Below are 21020 nucleotides of genomic sequence, written 5' to 3' on the forward strand. Positions count from 1 at the left end.
TAGACCTATAAGACCATCCGTGTTGGATGTGAGTACATACAATAGACCTCACCTATAAGACCATCCGTGTTGGATGTGAGTACATACAATAGACCTATAAGACCATCCGTGTTGGATGTGAGTACATACAATAGACCTATAAGACCATCCGTGTTGGATGTGAGTACATACAATAGACCTATAAGACCATCCGTGTTGGATGTGAGTACATACAATAGACCTATAAGACCATCCGTGTTGGATGTGAGTACATACAATAGACCTATAAGACCATCCGTGTTGGATGTGAGTACATACAATAGACCTATAAGACCATCCGTGTTGGATGTGAGTACATACAATAGACCTATAAGACCATCCGTGTTGGATGTGAGTACATACAATAGACCTATAAGACCATCCGTGTTGGATGTGAGTACATACAATAGACTTCACCTATAAGACCATCCGTGTTGGATGTGAGTACATACAATAGACCTATAAGACCATCTGTGTTGGATGTGAGTACATACAATAGACCTATAAGACCATCGGTGTTGGATGTGAGTACATACAATAGACCTATAAGACCATCTGTGTTGGATGTGAGTACATACAATAGACTACACCTATAAGACCACCTGTGTTGGATGTGAGTACATACAATAGACTACACCTATAAGACCATCCGTGTTGGATGTGAGTACATACAATAGACCTATAAGACCATCCGTGTTGGATGTGAGTACATACAATAGACCTATAAGACCATCGGTGTTGGATGTGAGTACATACAATAGACCTATAAGACCATCCGTGTTGGATGTGAGTACATACAATAGACCTATAAGACCATCCGTGTTGGATGTGAGTACATACAATAGACCTATAAGACCATCTGTGTGTGATGTGAGTACATACAATAGACCTCACCTATAAGACCATCCGTGTTGGATGTGAGTACATACAATAGACCTATAAGACCATCCGTGTTGGATGTGAGTACATACAATAGACTTCACCTATAAGACCATCCGTGTTGGATGTGAGTACATACAATAGACCTATAAGACCATCCGTGTTGGATGTGAGTACATACAATAGACCTATAAGACCATCCGTGTTGGATGTGAGTACATACAATAGACCTATAAGACCATCTGTGTTTGATGTGAGTACATACAATAGACCTCACCTATAAGACCATCCGTGTTGGATGTGAGTACATACAATAGACCTATAAGACCATCCGTGTTGGATGTGAGTACATACAATAGACCTATAAGACCATCCGTGTTGGATGTGAGTACATACAATAGACTACACCTATAAGACCATCCGTGTTGGATGTGAGTACATACAATAGACCTATAAGACCATCTGTGTTTGATGTGAGTACATACAATAGACCTCACCTATAAGACCATCCGTGTTGGATGTGAGTACATACAATAGACTACACCTATAAGACCATCCGTGTTGGATGTGAGTACATACAATAGACCTATAAGACCATCCGTGTTGGATGTGAGTACATACAATAGACCTATAAGACCATCTGTGTTTGATGTGAGTACATACAATAGACCTCACCTATAAGACCATCCGTGTTGGATGTGAGTACATACAATAGACTACACCTATAAGACCATCCGTGTTGGATGTGAGTACATACAATAGACCTATAAGACCATCCGTGTTGGATGTGAGTACATACAATAGACCTATAAGACCATCCGTGTTGGATGTGAGTACATACAATAGACCTATAAGACCATCTGTGTTTGATGTGAGTACATACAATAGACCTATAAGACCATCCGTGTTGGATGTGAGTACATACAATAGACCTATAAGACCATCCGTGTTGGATGTGAGTACATACAATAGACCTATAAGACCATCCGTGTTGGATGTGAGTACATACAATAGACCTATAAGACCATCCGTGTTGGATGTGAGTACATACAATAGACTACACCTATAAGACCATCCGTGTTGGATGTGAGTACATACAATAGACTTCACCTATAAGACCATCCGTGTTGGATGTGAGTACATACAATAGACTTCACCTATAAGACCATCCGTGTTGGATGTGAGTACATACAATAGACTACACCTATAAGACCATCCGTGTTGGATGTGAGTACATACAATAGACTACACCTATAAGACCATCCGTGTTGGATGTGAGTACATACAATAGACCTATAAGACCATCCGTGTTGGATGTGAGTACATACAATAGACCTATAAGACCATCCGTGTTGGATGTGAGTACATACAATAGACCTATAAGACCATCCGTGTTGGATGTGAGTACATACAATAGACCTATAAGACCATCCGTGTTGGATGTGAGTACATACAATAGACATATAAGACCATCCGTGTTGGATGTGAGTACATACAATAGACCTCACCTATAAGACCATCCGTGTTGGATGTGAGTACATACAATAGACCTATAAGACCATCCGTGTTGGATGTGAGTACATACAATAGACCTCACCTATAAGACCATCCGTGTTGGATGTGAGTACATACAATAGACCTATAAGACCATCCGTGTTGGATGTGAGTACATACAATAGACCTATAAGACCATCCGTGTTGGATGTGAGTACATACAATAGACCTATAAGACCATCCGTGTTGGATGTGAGTACATACAATAGACCTATAAGACCATCCGTGTTGGATGTGAGTACATACAATAGACCTATAAGACCATCCGTGTTGGATGTGAGTACATACAATAGACCTATAAGACCATCCGTGTTGGATGTGAGTACATACAATAGACCTATAAGACCATCCGTGTTGGATGTGAGTACATACAATAGACCTATAAGACCATCCATGTTGGATGTTAGTACATACAATAGACCTATAAGACCATCCGTGTTGGATGTGAGTACATACAATAGACCTCACCTATAAGACCATCCGTGTTGGATGTGAGTACATACAATAGACCTATAAGACCATCCGTGTTGGATGTGAGTACATACAATAGACCTATAAGACCATCTGTGTTTGATGTGAGTACATACAATAGACCTATAAGACCATCTGTGTTTGATGTGAGTACATACAATAGACCTATAAGACCATCCGTGTTGGATGTGAGTACATACAATAGACTTCACCTATAAGACCATCCGTGTTGGATGTGAGTACATACAATAGACTACACCTATAAGACCATCCGTGTTGGATGTGAGTACATACAATAGACTACACCTATAAGACCATCCGTGTTGGATGTGAGTACATACAATAGACTACACCTATAAGACAATCCGTGTTGGATGTGAGTACATACAATAGACCTATAAGACCATCCGTGTTGGATGTGAGTACATACAATAGACTTCACCTATAAGACAATCCGTGTTGGATGTGAGTACATACAATAGACCTCACCTATAAGACCATCCGTGTTGGATGTGAGTACATACAATAGACCTATAAGACCATCCGTGTTGGATGTGAGTACATACAATAGACCTATAAGACCATCCGTGTTGGATGTGAGTACATACAATAGACCTATAAGACCATCCGTGTTGGATGTGAGTACATACAATAGACCTATAAGACCATCCGTGTTGGATGTGAGTACATACAATAGACCTATAAGACCATCCGTGTTGGATGTGAGTACATACAATAGACTTCACCTATAAGACCATCCGTGTTGGATGTGAGTACATACAATAGACCTATAAGACCATCCGTGTTGGATGTGAGTACATACAATAGACCTATAAGACCATCCGTGTTGGATGTGAGTACATACAATAGACTTCACCTATAAGACCATCCGTGTTGGATGTGAGTACATACAATAGACCTATAAGACCATCCATGTTGGATGTGAGTACATACAATAGACCTATAAGACCATCCGTGTTGGATGTGAGTACATACAATAGACCTATAAGACCATCCGTGTTGGATGTGAGTACATACAATAGACCTATAAGACCATCCGTGTTGGATGTGAGTACATACAATAGACCTATAAGACCATCCGTGTTGGATGTGAGTACATACAATAGACCTACCCAGCCCGGCCCCTCCCCTCCGTGAATGTGACAGAAACAATACCCCAACATACACACCGTCATCCTTCCCCTCCCCAACCCCTGTTAATGCAACTACCCCATCATTGACCACACCAACATCCCCTCCACCTCACATAATACCATATCAATCACCCATAACCTACCCCCTCAATATTAGTGCAACCTCCCCATCCACCTCACATAATACCATATCAATCACCCATAGCCTACCCCATTAATGTTAGTGCTACCTCCCTATCCATGCAACCTCCCCATCATTCACCACACCAAACCTCCCCATCCACCTCACATAATACCATATCAATCACCCAAAGCCTACCCCCTCAATGGTAGTGCAACCTCCCCATAATTCACCACACCAACCTCCCCCCACCTCACATAATACCATATCAATCACCTATAGCCTACCCCCTCAATGTTAGTGCAACCTCTCCATCATTCACTTCACCAGGCTCCCCGCATACCCCTGTCCCTGATTGCAACAAACACAATAGCTCCACACAAACTGTGTTTATCAATCGTATCGACCCCCCCCCCCCCGGGATTCTGATTCTATGGTTGTGGAACAGACTCGTGATTCCAGAAGAAAACAGAGAGGACTGTATTAAGTAAATGTTGAACCACTTCCCTGATTCTAGACAGAGGACTGTACTAAGTAAATGTTGAATCACTTCCCTGATTCTAGACAGAGGACTGTACTAAGTAAATGTTGAACCACTTCCCTGATTCTAGACAGAGGACTGTACTAAGTAAATGTTGAATCACTTCCCTGATTCTAGACAGAGGACTGTACTAAGTAAATGTTGAATCACTTCCCTGATTCTAGACAGAGGACTGTACTAAGTAAATGTTGAATCACTTCCCTGATTCTAGACAGAGGACTGTACTAAGTAAATGTTGAACCACTTCCCTGATTCTAGACAGAGGACTGTACTAAGTAAATGTTGAATCACTTCCCTGATTCTAGACAGAGGACTTTACTAAGTAAATGTTGAATCACTTCCCTGATTCTAGACAGAGGACTTTACTAAGTAAATGTTGAATCACTTCGCTGATGCCATATAGAGGACTGTACTAAGTAAATGTTGAATCACTTCCCTGATTTTAGAGGACTGTCCAAAGTAAATGTTGAATCACTTCCCTGATTCTAGACAGAGGACTGTACTAAGTAAATGTTGAATCACTTCCCTGATTCTAGACAGAGGACGGTACTAAGTAAATGTTGAATCATTTCCCGCTAGACTGTTGGAGGGGGAGGGGGGGGGAGGATATCATGTGGGAATTCAGGATTGCTTCAAATGAAATAGGAGTGCGTGACTCCACTACGTAATATAGTGAAAGCATATTGAAGTGACTCCACTGCATGATATGGTGAGAGTATCTGCAGTAACTCCAGCATTGCTTCAGTTGGAATACGAGTCTATTGTATGTGGAAGACTCCACTAATAGATACAATGAAGGTATGCAAAGCTGATTTAGAAAAAACATCAAATCGGCCGTTAATCAATATTGTTATACCTGAGCGGGACCTTTATTGTTGGAACTGTTCTTAGATAGTTTACCTGGCAAACAACTTTCTTAGTTTGGACTTTTCCGTGTTGGTGTATCTGGCAACAATTGATACGTAAAGTACCCTTTCGAGCGTTACGGTCCGTGGTGCAGTTGAAGTAGAGTTCTCATGATCCAGTGACCTTGGCATATGAAAGGACATTGTGGTCAACACTATGCCCAGCCCCTTTTACTTTCCCAAACATGATTCAGGTACCTTTTATAGCTGGGTTGACTCAGGGGCGTTCTGCTGAAACAAACACAGATTCTACCTACTCATTCTACTCTATGACTCAAGCAAATGTGTACATTTCTTAAATTAACCCGTATTTTACTGGCGAAAAAGTTCTAGTTTTCTCACTCTTGGTAGATCATCAAACAAACAAAAAATTAAACGTCGTTCTCTTAATTGTTCTTTTGATACCACAGCAAAGGCAACAAAGATAGAATTTTACGAGATAAAAATTAAATGAAAGTCTTCCACTAGCCTGCATTAATGCACAGCATAATTTACAATGTATGCATATAGATACTAATGCCCAGCCGTCTTTGAATAAATCAAACCCTTTCTACTGATAGAAAAAAAATAGCCAGACATCAGCTTTTGTGAAGAGTAAAAAACAATCCAACGGTAATGTATTTTCTAGTGTCTCGCGATGTTACGAAATAAAATTGTGTCCGGATTTTTCGGTTTATCTCGCTACCATTTTTTATTTTTCTGCCCGATATATTTGGCCAACAATTTGTCTTAACTGGCAAGTGATACCGCAAGCAGGGCTGTGTATTGATTAGCCCCTAACACGAGTTGGGCACCTCTTGTAATCTGATCACGTCACAACAAATCCCTGGGTAGAATACAAAACATGGAACAACGGGCGGCCGAGGGAGGTTTTTTCAATGATCAACCTTTAGACTTGAGGCTGTTCCAGCACACTGACAGACCGCTGTTACAGCCGTTATACTCGAAGCTATTTCATCATTTAAACTAACAGCTGTTCCATGATTCAGACAGACCACTATTACAGCCGTATTACTCGAGGCTATTTTGTCATTTGAACTAACAGCTGTTCCTTGATTCAAACAGACCGCTATTACAGCCGTATTACTCGAGGCTATTTCGTCATTTGAACTAACAGCTGTTCAATGATTCAGACAGACCACTATTACAGCCGTATTACTCGAGGCTATTTCGTCATTTGAACTAACAGCTGTTCCTTGATTCAAACAGACCGCTATTACAGCCGTATTACTCGAGGCTATTTCGTCATTTGAACTAACAGCTGTTCCATGATTCAGACAGACCACTATTACAGCCGTTATACTCGAGGCTATTTCATCTGTTGAACTAAAAGCTGTTCCAAGATTAAGCCACGACGCTATTACAGTTCCAACATTCAGACAGATTTCTATTCCATCAATTAGAATAGAAGGTGTTCCAAGATTCAGACAGAAGGCTATTCCATCATTCGAATTAGAAGCTGCTCCTAGATGCAGATAGACGCTATTACAACCTTCAGACTCAAAGCTGTTCCAAATTCAGGCAGAAGGCTGTTCCATCATTTGGACTAGAAGCTGTGCCAAATTTCAGACAAGGCTATTTCAAACTTCGGACTAGATGCTATTCCAAGATTCTTACATAAGGCTTATCGGAAATTTAGACTTTTTTAACACATAGCTATATGTTATTTCAGCATTCAAATGGAATGGTAATCAAACGTTCTGACAATAAACAGTTCAGAATCTTAAACAAATGTTTGAATATTCAAATGGAATGTTTTATTCAATGTCTATACAAAAGGCGCTGTTACATTAATCATACAAGAAACTGTTACATTAATCATACAAAAAGTTGTTACATTAATCATACAAAAAACTGTTACATTAATCATACAAGAATTTCTTACATTAATCTTACAAAAAGTTGTTACGTTAATCACACAAAAGTGTCCATAGGTTGAAGCAGAAGTTATACACCCTCCTCAGTCATCATTGCAAGAAAAAAATTGTTTTTACAAATACATTTATATATTGAATATTCGCATTGGCTGAAACAGATTGTATAGATAAAACACTAGACTGTCTCTGATGCTGAACAATAAAATACACACTTGAATTCACTTGATCCTTAAAGCCTATCTGTCGTAAACACCCGCCAACCAATGAACATCAAACTGGACATTATCCATGAGAGACTGCCCATGCGAGAAAACTCCATCCTAGTTCAAAGGTCAACCTTAAATCAATAAACGTGATAGACTTTAATTGGCAATTAAGGTAGGCATCATTAATTTCCTGACGTCGTTACCGCAGATTGAAAACGAAGCCGTACGAGAAAAGAGCTACGATTTTTAAACTGACTCCAAAGACATCAGACGTTTGATATCTTGTGTCTGCTTAACGTAAGTGTGTCTGGTAAGGCTTCATTAGGCTTAGTTGGAGTCTCGTATTGCAAAAACATTGACGATTCCTCTCTGTAGATTTTCTTCTGTAATAACATATTAACCTTAAAAAGGTGTTTTGTGTATATTGTTCTGATGAAGACTTTGTTGCCAAATAACAACTGTTGCGTCAGAGTAATTTTTTTTTGTAATCCATGAATAACACCCTTACGGAACAAACCACAACACCCTTTAGAGTCGCATTCATCAACTTAACATACAAACCACATATAGAAAACTATTCACCTCTCTTTAATGTTTAACGCATTTTCCCCTCAAACTACACGTTGCTGTGTTATATTTGGCACAATAAAAGCATAGACCGAACTAACACGTTCCGTTACATTCCGAAATATATGGTGGTACTTGTAAGTACCTACATGAAATTAAGACATGACTTAATATTTCTTGAAACACATATACATCATCTTTTAAACTTTCCATAATAAATATACCACTTACTCGTAATTTTTGTTTAATCCATAATAACCTACATCCACATTTTAAAAAAATATCGGATATGGAACTCGATTCTAACATAACCTACAAACATATCTCAATATATTCGAACGCATTCATTTAACTTCACATTCACCCTCATAGCTTTTTGTAACATCAACGTCGAACGTGGTAAAACTTGTAAACAAGGTAATTAATTTATGTTATAATTAGGAAAAAACAATCTACCGAATCGATGTGTATCGATAAGCAATAATCACTCAACAAAATCGATTCCCCGTCATCCTATGGTTTACTACCACGGAATAATCGAGCGAACACAACAAAAAGGTTATAAACTATGGCAGCGTACCGTCCAAAGCTGTTAACCCTTATATGGCTGACATCTCAATCTCCACCCTAAAAAATAACAACCATTCAACATCACATCCTAGATTAAAGGTTGACCCTGTACTGACCTATTGACCTTACTCTCATGTCCACGCGCCAATGTGCTGACCTATCAAATATACACATCCAGTTGAAGCAAACAATTACAATGATGTGTGTTCCCTGGGGTCATCAGTGATATATGTCACGCCCCCCACCCCCCCCCCCCCTCCTTTCCCAACAACTACACAAAGCATTAGACATGTCATAACCTTTCATCCCGTGTTTGTATTCTCAACAACCAAAGGGTTAACGAGTTCTTTCCCTGCTAATTACATTAATAAAAAATAATTTCCCTAAACGTATTTGCTTCTCTTTGTTCCGTTAAAACTTACTTTCACGATTTCGTTTTTTTATATTAACCGATATTTGATTGGAATAAAAATGGCTGTCAGGTCACTCTCGTTCAGTATCCAATGTAATCACAAGCTTTTAGCTCCGGGCTAAAAAAGTCTAGCTCGGGTTGTAAAGAGTATTTTATTGACGTATTTTGTAAGAAGTTTACTACCGAAGAAAGTAAATTAATAATTCACGAACCCCCGCTGTTGCTTTGTTGAATTGTTTCGTTTCTTTTCCAGTAAAAGTAGAAATCTTTTTAAAGATTTCTTTAAGTTTGCGGAACATACTGTTTTAAGCAAGTGGAAAATCTAATAACTTATTAATTCCATTTCATTTGTACAAGTTTTTTTTTTTTTTTTTTTTTTTTTTTTTTTTTGCAGGCACTTTAGGCACTTATTTTGCGTTTTTAAGCTTAAGCTAAACCCATCCGATAAATTTAGTGTACTTCTTGAAGAAGATTACTTATATGTCAGAGGTATTAATTGCTTTGAAGATGTTTTTACTAAATCTACAAAAAAAGCAATAATAAAACATCGCAGTTTGAAAAAAAAAAGCGTTTAAAAAAATCAATATCCTACCTATTTTGTTTGCTTAGGGCATAGGGGGGGGGTCATGCTTTTAATCTCCACCCCGCACTTACAAAAAAATAATTGTTCAAATTTTCAGAATGGTGACACCACACTTTAGAGACAGAATTGTCCTCGTCACCCATTGTTACGAAAGTCCTAACTCCCCACTTCTTATAGGAATGTGACGGCAATAACGGACGACCCCCTACCATTGTGGGCAGCTGTGTCTTCTTTAGTTGTGTCTAATACAGAACTCACATTCTCTGTAACGTAATGCTGCCAGACTTATGAACACTACAGTCAACTAGATGAACAGTCTATCGAATAGCTGCCATTTAACATCCTTTCATGAGATATCGTATAGTACATTTCACCCGATTTTATATATTTTTTTATGAAACAAATGTTATTTTAATGCTGAAAACAAAATACAAGATAACTCTACTAACAACAAAATGACAGTGATTTCCCTTTACTTGTACCCCCCCCCCCCCTTTCACACACACATACTACTACCCACGCCCCAACACTTTAATGACCTAGTACGATCATCAATACCAACCGTTTGATACCGTATTCCCAGACCCTCTTGATTTATACCCACAATTTCGCCGCACCGTCAAAGACTTGGATTATCGATGACGTCAGTAGATATTTATAGAAACGATCTTGCGCACTGAACTGTGTAGCATTTTGTCGGGTGGTGATGCCTCCTAATATTCCCCCAATCAAACTGAAGGATGAGTGGTATCAACGTTAGGTTTATTTCACTGTGTTTCTAGCTTGGGATTTGAAAACCCTAAAAAAAACGAACTCCTACGGTAAGACCTTTATGAAAATTATTCGGACAAATTAATCCTTGGGGTAGAATCTATTATCGGACAAATTAACATTACACGAATGTGTATCAGAATCTGTGTTTCTTTCATCTCATTTTATAAAGAAAACATACTGCCACCCCCCCCCCCTCCGTACTCCCCCCTTCGGAAAGTTTCATGTGCCCCTTAAAGGAAAAAGTCTGAAAGAACCACTCATGAGAATAAAAAGCCACAATGCTGTAGTATACCTTTAACGTTACCGAAATGGAACAAGACACCGAGGGTGCTGTTAAAAAATAGTTTGATGTAAAGAGAAATGAAGTGTGAACAAGGTGAAAGGATCAAAGGTGGGGAATGACATAGCTCAGATGGAAGCAAGTTCTAGCCTCCTCTATGATAAAGACAAAAATTGAATTTTTTTTTTTATAAGTCGTTAGCGGCTGTTTTTATTGTGGGAATAGGAAAAAGGTGAGTCATCAATAAATTATAGCCTGACGGGCGGTGCTTGATGCGACGGTGGGCGGAGTTTTAAAAAACCCCGTGATGGGTGGAGCTTGAGGACGTGATGGGCGGGGCTTGATGATGTGATGGGTGGAGCTTGATGACATGACGGGCGGAGCTTGATGACGTGATGGGCGGAGCTTGATAACGTGATGGGCGGGGTTCGATGACGTGATGGGCGGTGTTTGTTGACGTGATGAGCAGGGCCTGATTATATGATGGGCGGGGCTTGATGACGTGACGGTTGAGGGTCATCAAGTGAGAGAGAGGCAGTCAGAGAAGATGTCACAATGTTAAAATCGTTTGGGACTGGGTTTCGAGATTTGGATCTCTAGGAAATTTGCCGCAGTTTAGCATCTCTTGTTTTTAGATCTATAACATCGATGTTATTGTGTAAAGATCTGCCATTTGCTTTTGATATTAGTACAATGACACCCCAGTACTAATCTAGTATTACTATTCGGCTCAATTTAACTCCAACCCTTCTCATCGTAAGGGCTGAATAGGCTGTTCCTAACTCCTATTGCCCTCTACGTCTAGTTAGGTTGCTTCCCCCTCAAATGCCCACTATTTATTGTTGTAAACGTGTAGGGGGGGGGGGTGGAAGCAGGCGTTGTAACTGAAATAGCAATATTAACAGAAAGTGATATTTCAACGCCAAGGGTAGACAAAGGTACAGAAAATAGTCCAAGTAAAGACAAGCAGTCAGACACCAACGGGGTTCGAACCTACCATTCCACACGGCACTTTCTGTTAATATTGCTATTTATTGTTAGGCTGTCCGCCCTACTGCCCAGTCCCTCTAGTTAGGATGTCTCCCACCCATTGCCCCCCTACGTATAGTTAATCTGTCCTACCCTACAGACTACGCCCCCCCCCACTTATTTAGTCACGATGTTATCCAACCCCCCAACAGCAAATAGACCCCCCTCCCCCTCGGGCCTTAGGTACACTACCATCACTGTAACAGATGTAACCGATACAAGACATGTAGTCCTCAAGTCCATTACCCCGTCAATTATTCAAACCATGACGGGGATGGGGCAAACATGGCCGCGTGGGCGTCTGCTCATTAGCATAAAACATTCACCACTTCCGCCGCCCCCACCGAGTAGTCAAGGGACACAATCAGATTGGGGGAGTAAGCTAGTAACGGGCATCACGCTAATTACTTGTTTCTTTTTATTTGAACTTATTGGGGGAGTTAGCTAGTTACAGAAATCACGCTAATTACTTGTTTCTTTTTATTTGAACTTATTGGGGGAGTAAGCTAGTTCGGTCATCACGCTAATTACTTGTTTCTTTTTATTTGAACAGATTGGTGGAGTTAGCTAGTTAGGTCATCACGCTAATTACTTGTTTCTTTTTATTTGAACAGATTGGTGGAGTTAGCTAGCTACGGGCATCACGCTAATTACTTGTTTCTTTTTATTTGAACACATTGGTGGAGTTAGCTAGTTCGGTCATCACGCTAATTACTTGTTTCTTTTTATTTGATCAGATTGTAACAGTTCTGGAATGTTCTGGAATGGGGTGTGAGAAACAGATCAGAACCATGGGATAAGACTTGGCTGGATCCGCTTGTAGATCTGGATAGGATGAAACATCGCATGTAGCAGAGATTCCAAGGGACAGAGGCTTGTCTTGTACGCAGAGAACAGGCGTATTCAATAGTGATCTAGATGATTGATGCCCACTCTAGACAAATTTATTCTACAGTGTACTAAATGTGAAACACCTTTAGATATAGAACAGTACCAAATCCGCATTGCTGGGGCGTGTTATAGAATTTCATATCTTACTATTAATGAAAGATGCTTCGATGAAATGAATAATATATTACGGTTTTGAGTATAAAATTTAGATTCAAATATCCAGACAGCATTTTAATATGGGGTGTGTTCAACATTAATAGAATTACAGTGAAGTGTAATATTTCATACACAACCATCCACCGACAGGTAATATTTCTTCAGAAATAATCTCTAATACGGTAAAACTGCTCAAAATGGCGAGCGCACGAGTTTTCTTCAGCAAAAAGCGCAGCCAAAGAAACGGGTTCATCAGCGAGGAAGTTCCGGTGGTCGAAAACGGCTACGACGTCCAGGAATCGGACGAAGATGAGGTGTTCGTGCAGGACCCCAACCTGGAAATATCCGCCTCCAAACCCCTGATGCACCCCCGCAACAAAGGTCAAAGAACGAAGGTGAAAACGCGAACGATCGAGTGCCGGTTCTGCTCCGTGTTCAAGCCCATCTTCTACTTCATCGCGCTCGTGACCGTGCTCTGCGGGGTCATGGCCACCATTGTTTACATCGCCAACAGACACAAGAACCAATCAAATCCGGTCTTACTCAAGGAAGGGGAGGATTCGAAAGCGTCGGCGAAACTAGGCCAGGAGAGGACTTCGGTGATTGGTTGTGATAAAATGGAAGTTAGTGACGTATGGGTTCTGGGAATTCCCAAACTTTTAACGGAGTCAGCGTTTCGTTTAGTGGATGTAAATGGTGATGGGACTTTAGATGTTATTTTTGGATTTGCCACGGGTAAGTTGCATGTTTTAAAGCTTTTTCTTCTTTTGTCAAAGTCGCTGTTCATATATTTTACAATATACAACATTTATTGCAAACATCATCGAATACTTTTAACTCAACAAAACAAAATGATAATCTTTCTGAAATAAATTCTAAAAGTAGAATTTATACTTTGTAACAATTTTTAAAAAATGCTTATGTTGTATGCCGAAAGATAATGCAGACATATTTTAAGTAGTTCTTCTTTCTTCTTCTTCTTCGTTCTTAATTATTAGTGTTGAAGGGGATCGAGATTTATCTGCCAGTGCGTTTGAACTCGAGACTTTGTTCGAATTTATCAACCATGAGCTTTTTGCCGACTCGACCACGCCTCCAACACAATTAAGCGTTACGTGTCAACTGGTTATGCGCCATTGAGGCCATTTACTCCTATTTCAGCCTGCTTTTCTTTTTGGATTTGTTTCCATAGCCTTTGTCCAACCAAGAACAAACTACAAGGCAGCAGTTGTTTAATTTTGGAGTTGTCTCTCCTAGAAGAGTGGCTGTCCCCAGCTAAGGAGTCTCATCTGCCCGGGGGTTCGAACTCGAGACTTTTCGGTTAGCAACCATGAGCTTTACCGACTCGACCACGCCGACCCCTTTAAGTAGTTAAAACTCTTTTATTTATAGTTATACTGTATTAATGGGCCAAATTAAGAAGATCAGCTTTTAACAGTATGTAGGTATTAATGTCTCCAGGTATAGGCCTATGCTCTGTGTGAATTATGATGTCTCATTTGCGAAGGGGTTTTTTGGGGGGTTTTTTAAAAAGGAAATTACAAAATGTGAAATAAAAAAACTATCTTTGGGGAAAGGTTAAAAAAATCGATACATCAAAGAAAAAAAATTGCAGCTAATCTGGTAAATTCAACATATATTTTAAGCAGTATAATTAGGCCATTTAAATCATTTCGTGGGCGGTCCCCGTAAGGATTTAATCAAGCATTGTAGGCCTAATCTCCTTTAAATAAAAGATTAATCAGAGATTAAATTAATCACCAAACAAATGGTTAATTGGAGATTAAATTCATCACATCGTGTTGCGGATGGCTAATCATCCCAGGATATTTATGAAACTATAGCTAAAGCGCGACGCCAAAATTAGCTCAACATTTTTTTTTTAATTTTCCGAGTCTTGTCATTTTTTTTTTTTTTAAACTTTGCGCACAACTTCTGCGCATTAAGTCTGCGCACAACTTCTGCGCATTGGAACTATTTACTCAAATTGTAAAATGTTTCTTGCTGCTTGAGGATCAAGTCGGAGAATAATATATGCTGCATTGTGTTATGACACAAGCATCTTATAAAATTGCTAACAAATAAATAACATTCTACCTAGTCTAGTTACGCTTTAGAACCTGGCGGTCATTTTTCCCCAGTGGGTCACCAGAAAAAAACTTTAGAGGGGGGGGGGGGGGGGGGGGGAAAGGGATCCCTCGAAAGGGTACTGTAATACAGTTTTTTTTTTTTTCTTGCCATTTTACAATTGCTTCATGCCAAGACGTAAAATTCAGTCTTTGGTGGAGGAAAATATACAAAATTACAATCTAGGGTAGGAGGGGGGGGCCTTTTTAAATCTCCCGGGCCCTTTGGTCCCTGCCAGTCCACCCCCTTCTGCCACGCAATCCCACCTCTAAACCATGGGGCCACGTTAAAAAATAAATGCCACAGACTGTCAATTGTCAGGGTACTGCCAAGCGCTCTTATGACCCGACCACACACACCTCCTAAGTTAAATCTTACAGTAAACTTGTTGTCATCATTGTGCAGTTTTTACTGTAAGAAATCTATTTTTTTAACTTCAGAAATATTGTAGACCTACACATTACTACACAGAAATCATTCAGACACCATGTTAAATACTAGCATTTTTAAAATAGCCATTTACATGAAATCATTAGAAGAAAAAAAGGCAAGTATTAAATATGCTGTAAGCCTACATAATGATGGTTTTAAATACCGCATGGCAATCAAGGCTAGCAATTATTTTAATGGTAAGGACGTCTCGATTTTAATGCCGTGGTCGTTGCTAGGCAACCGGTGACTTTTACCCAAATGTTATTAATGTATAATCAATACCCCTGGAGCAGATGTGGAATGACGTCATCGCGATTGAATTGTCGTCTGTTCTCTCTCTCTCTCACTCTTTTACAGTAATACACATACACCAGTCTCACAAACTTACGCACACACACACACACTCACATACACACTATGTTAGGTGATTGTGCTGGAACGATATAGGTCTCAGCGTTGTGGATTAGCAGGCAGGCTACCGTGTAGCCCACTCTAGACCATGCTACCCAGTAGCCGCATGCTACCCTGTAGATTACAAGACCATGCTACCCTGTAGCCCACAAGACCATGCTACCCTGTAGCCCACTAGGCCAACTACCCTGTAGCCCACTAGACCATGCTACCCTGTAGCCCACTAGACCATGCTACCCTGTAGCCCACTAGACCAAGCTACCCTGTAGCCTACTAGACCATGCTACCCTGTAGCCTACTAGACCAAGCTACCCTGTAGCCCACTAGACCATGCTACCCTGTAGCCCACTAGACCATGCTACCCTGTAGCCCACTAGGCCAACTACCCTGTAGCCTACTAGACCATGCTACCCTGTAGCCCACTAGACCATGCTACCCTGTAGCCCACTAGACCATGCTACCCTGTAGCCCACTAGACCATGCTACCCTGTAGCCCACAAGACCATGCTACCCTGTAGCCTACAAGACCATGCTACCCTGTAGCCCACAAGACCATGCTACCCTGTAACCAACTAGACCATGCTACCCAGTAGCCGCAAGCTACCCTGTAGCCCACTAGACCATGCTACCCTGTAGCCCACTAGACCATGCTACCCTGTAGCCCACTAGACCATGCTACCCTGTAGCCCACAAGACCATGCTACCCTGTAACCCACAAGACCATGCTACCCTGTAGCCCACAAGACCAACTACCCTGTAGCCCACAAGACCATGCTACCCTGTAGCCTATTAGACCATGCTACCCTGCACCCCACTAGACCATGCTACCCTGTAGCCCACTAGACCATGCTACCCTGTAGCCCACTAGACCATGCTACCCTGTAGCCCACTAGACCATACTACCCTGTAGCCCACTAGACCATACTACCCTGTAGCCCACAAGACCATGCTACCCTGTAACCAACTAGACCATGCTACCCAGTAGCCGCAAGCTACCCTGTAGCCCACTAGACCATGCTACCCTGTAGCCCACTAGACCATACTACCCTGTAGCCCACTAGACCATGCTACCCTGTAGCCCACTAGACCATGCTACCCTGTAGCCCACTAGACCATGCTACCCTGTAGCCCACCAGACCATGCTACCCTGTATCCCACTAGACCATGCTACCAGTAGCCGCAAGCTACCCTGTAGCCAACTAGACCATGCTACCCTGTAGCCCACTAGGCCAGCTACCCTGTAGCCCACTAGACCATGCTACCCTGTAGCCCACTAGACCATGCTACCCTGTAGCCCACTAGACCATGCTACCATGTAGCCCACTAGACCATGCTACCATATAGCCCACTAGACCATGCTACCCTGTAGCCCACTACACAATGCTACCCTGTAGCCAACTAGACCATGCTACCCTGTAGCCCACTAGGCCAGCTACCCTGTAGCCCACTAGACCATGCTACCCTGTAGCCCAATACACAATGCTACCCTGTAGCCAACTAGACCATGCTACCCTGTAGCCCACTAGACCATACTACCCTGTAGCCTACTAGACCATACTACCCTGTAGCCCACTAGACCATGCTACCCTGTAGCCCACTAGACCATACTACCCTGTAGCCTACTAGACCATGCTACCCTGTAGCCCACTAGACCATGCTACCCTGTAGCCCACTACACAATGCTACCCTGTAGCCAACTAGACCATGCTACCCTGTAGCCCACTAGGCCAACTACCCTGTAGCCCACTAGACCAAGCTACCCTGTAGCCTATTAGACCATGCTACCCTGTAGCCCACTAGACCATGCTACCCTGTAGCCCACTAGACCATGCTACCCTGTAGCCCACTAGGCCAACTACCCTGTAGCCCACTAGACCATGCTACCATGTAGCCCACTAGACCATGCTACCCTGTAGCCCACTACACAATGCTACCCTGTAGCCCACTAGACCATGCTACCCTGTAGCCCACCAGACCATGCTACCATGTAGCCTACTAGAAAGTTAAGCATTAATTTAACTAATATTTGGTGCTCAGATTTCACTGACCGCATGACGCTGTAAGTGAACTCAACCAAAACTTGTGTACTTGTTAAATCCGTGGTAAATGTGATACAGCACATCAAACATACCAGGTACCAAACCAACCAAAGTTAATCCTCTGAAAATGTTTTATGGTTGTGCTCAAACTGAATAGAACATTGTCAACACACAAACCAAATAATCCAGTTAAGACAGTACACATCTGTGCACAAAACGCATTATTTATGGTGGGATTGGGAGACTGGGATGTAAAAAATAAAATTAAGTATAAACTTTGAGCTGCTGAGAAAATGTATGGGTCTTCGATCTAATGTTAGATGTGTTATCCGTAAAACACATATTTTGTGTTTAGTTTGAAATATTCATCGTTTATTAAAATAAAATAAATCAACCTTAATCGGTTCGATACCTCGTCAACATACAATCGCCTAATTATGTACCTTGTTTAAGATATTAAACGAGAAATATTCGATTATCGATTTTATTGTATTATGTTAATATCTAGGGGATAAACTAGAGACCTAAGGTTGTGCTGGAGGTCCCAACATGGCTACCGTCAACTCTAGCTGGTAGCCACTAGGTGTCGCTGATAGCTCGGTGCTAGACACCTAAGGTTGTACTGGAGGTCCCTACATGGCTACCGTCAACTCTAGCTGGTAGCCACTAGGTGACGTGTAGCTCTCCTCTATTGCCCAAATATCTTTTTGCCTTGCTCGAATAGGAAGAAAACAACCATATAAAATATATAGACAAGCCAGTGTTCAAAGATTATCAGGTCTGATTTGTTTTATTTATCCGTGTCTCTATGTGTCGAATGTCGCAGAATGTTGATATTTTATTGTTGTACATGTGATTGATGGCGTGTGTATATAGGGGGAGGGGGAAGCTATTTACTAATTAGTGTAGTGTTCAACGCAAGAGGGAATATCAGTGTTATTGTGTTCATATCTTTAATGTGTTCACGTTCACATAGGCTGTGGTAAGATGTCTATTGATAATTAATATTAAGATATACAAACGTATTGCAAGTATTGACGATGTATAATTTGAAAACTGTATATCTTTAGAAATTGTACACACATTTAATGTTATTATGTACTATTCTGTGATGTTATTATCCATGATTTTACTATGCACACATACTTAATGTTGTTATGTACACTTCTGTGATGCTAACATGTATAAAGCTGTAATGTTATGTACATATCTGTGATGTTATTATCTACACATCAAATATGTTGCAATATATTGCCGAGCTAGCTGGTGAAGAAGCCCAACCATCACTAAGCCTAGTAAAGAAGCCCAACCATCACTAAGCCTAGTAAAGAAACCCAACCACCACTAAGCCTAGTAAAGAGGCCCAACCATCACTAAGCCTAGTAAAGAAGCCCAACCATCACTAAGCCTAGTAAAGAAACCCAACCAACACTTAGCCTAGTAAAGAAACCTACCCATCACTAAGCCTAGTAAAGAGGCCCAACCATCACTAAGCCTAGTAAAGAAACACAACCATGACTAAGCCTAGTAAAGAAACACAACCATGACTAAGCCTAGTAAAGAAACCCAACCAACACTAAGTCTAGTAAAGAAACACAACCATCACTAAGCCTAGTAAAGAAACCCAACCATCACCAGTGTTTCTTCCAGACTTTTTTCTCCGGGGGGGGGGGGGCACTTGAAATTTTCGGGGGAGCGGTAGACTTTCTTCGGGGGGGGCGGACACTGTTAAAAGTATATATTTTCTATATAAATTATATAAATTTCATTTCGTTCGGGGGGGGGGGGGGGCGGTAAAAAAATTTTCGGGAGGGCGAAGCCCCCCCCCCCCCCCCCCCGAAGAGATGCCTGGAAGAAACTCTGACCATCACTAAGCCTAGTAAAGAAACCCACCCATCACAACCTCCTAATATCTGAAAGCCTGTAATGGACACGACTATCCCATTAGGGAGGCGGGGCTCTGACTTTCCACCAACCAATCGGGGCCAGACACGCATCTATCAGATCCGGCCTGTAGATGAAAGGTTCCGACATCTTAAGGTTATTTAGATGTTCAGACAACCCGGTGTATCGAATCGTTTGGGCGTTAGTCAGGCAACGGTCTAGCTTTAATCTTTACTTCACATTTACATAAAGTACAACTCAAAATAATTAGACGGGGAAAAAGAAGAAATGATGATATAAAACATAAATAGGATCGATATTAAACGCTTATTAATCTTTGTTTAAACCCCCATTATCGTTACACTTGTAAAGTTGGGCCACCAACTACAGCTCTCCAGAGTTCTCTGTCCTGCTGGAGTATGGGCCACCAAATACAGCTCTCCAGAGTTCTCTGTCCTGCTGGAGTATGGGCCACCAACTACAGCTCTCCAGAGTTCTCTGTCCTGATGGAGTATGGGCCACCAACTACAGCTCTCTAGAGTTCTCTGTCCTGCTGGAGTATGGGCCACCAACTACAGTTCTCCAGAGTTCTCTGTCCTGCTGCAGTATGATCCACCAACTACAGCTCTCCAGAGGTCTCTGTCCTGCTGGAGTATGGGCCACCAACTACATCTCTCCAGAGTTCTCTGTCCTGCTGGATTATGGGCCACCAACTACAGCTCTCCAGAGTTCTCTGTCCTGCTGGAGTATGGGCCACCAACTACAGCTCTCCAGAGTTCTCTGTCCTGATGGAGTATGGGCCACCAAACTACAGGTCTCTAGAATTCTCTGTCCTGATGGAGTATGGGCCACCAACTACAGTTCTCCAGAGTTCTCTGTTCTGCTGGAGTATGGTCCACCAACTACAGGTCTCTAGAATTCTCTGTCCTGCTGGAGTATGGGCCACCAACTACAGCTCTCCAGAGTTCTCTGTCCTGCTGGAGTATGGGCCACCAACTACATCTCTCTAGAGTTCTCTGTCCTGCTGGAGTATGGGCCACCAACTACAGCTCTCCAGAGTTCTCTGTCCTGATGGAGTATGGGCCACCAAACTACAGGTCTCTAGAATTCTCTGTCCTGCTGGAGTATGGGCCACCAAC

At 41.5% G+C, this 21020-nt stretch overlaps 1 protein-coding gene across 1 annotated transcript in view; it reads left to right on the plus strand.

The window, feature by feature from the left end:
- Nucleotides 1–13168: 13168 nt before the first annotated feature.
- The window catches only part of LOC131953098 (uncharacterized), a gene marked incomplete at its 3' end in the record, with an annotated part of 28931 nt that continues 21079 nt past the window's right edge, over nt 13169–21020 (plus strand). Inside the window, exon 1 of the mRNA XM_059316134.1 lies at nt 13169–13723. Within this exon, the coding sequence (XP_059172117.1) occupies nt 13186–13723 (538 nt within the window). The remainder of the gene's footprint in view (nt 13724–21020) is intronic.

The sequence above is a fragment of the Physella acuta genome, unplaced genomic scaffold, assembly GCF_028476545.2.
Source record: "Physella acuta isolate Inbredline_101_S28 unplaced genomic scaffold, ASM2847654v3 ptg000905l, whole genome shotgun sequence".
NCBI lineage: Eukaryota > Metazoa > Mollusca > Gastropoda > Physidae > Physella > Physella acuta.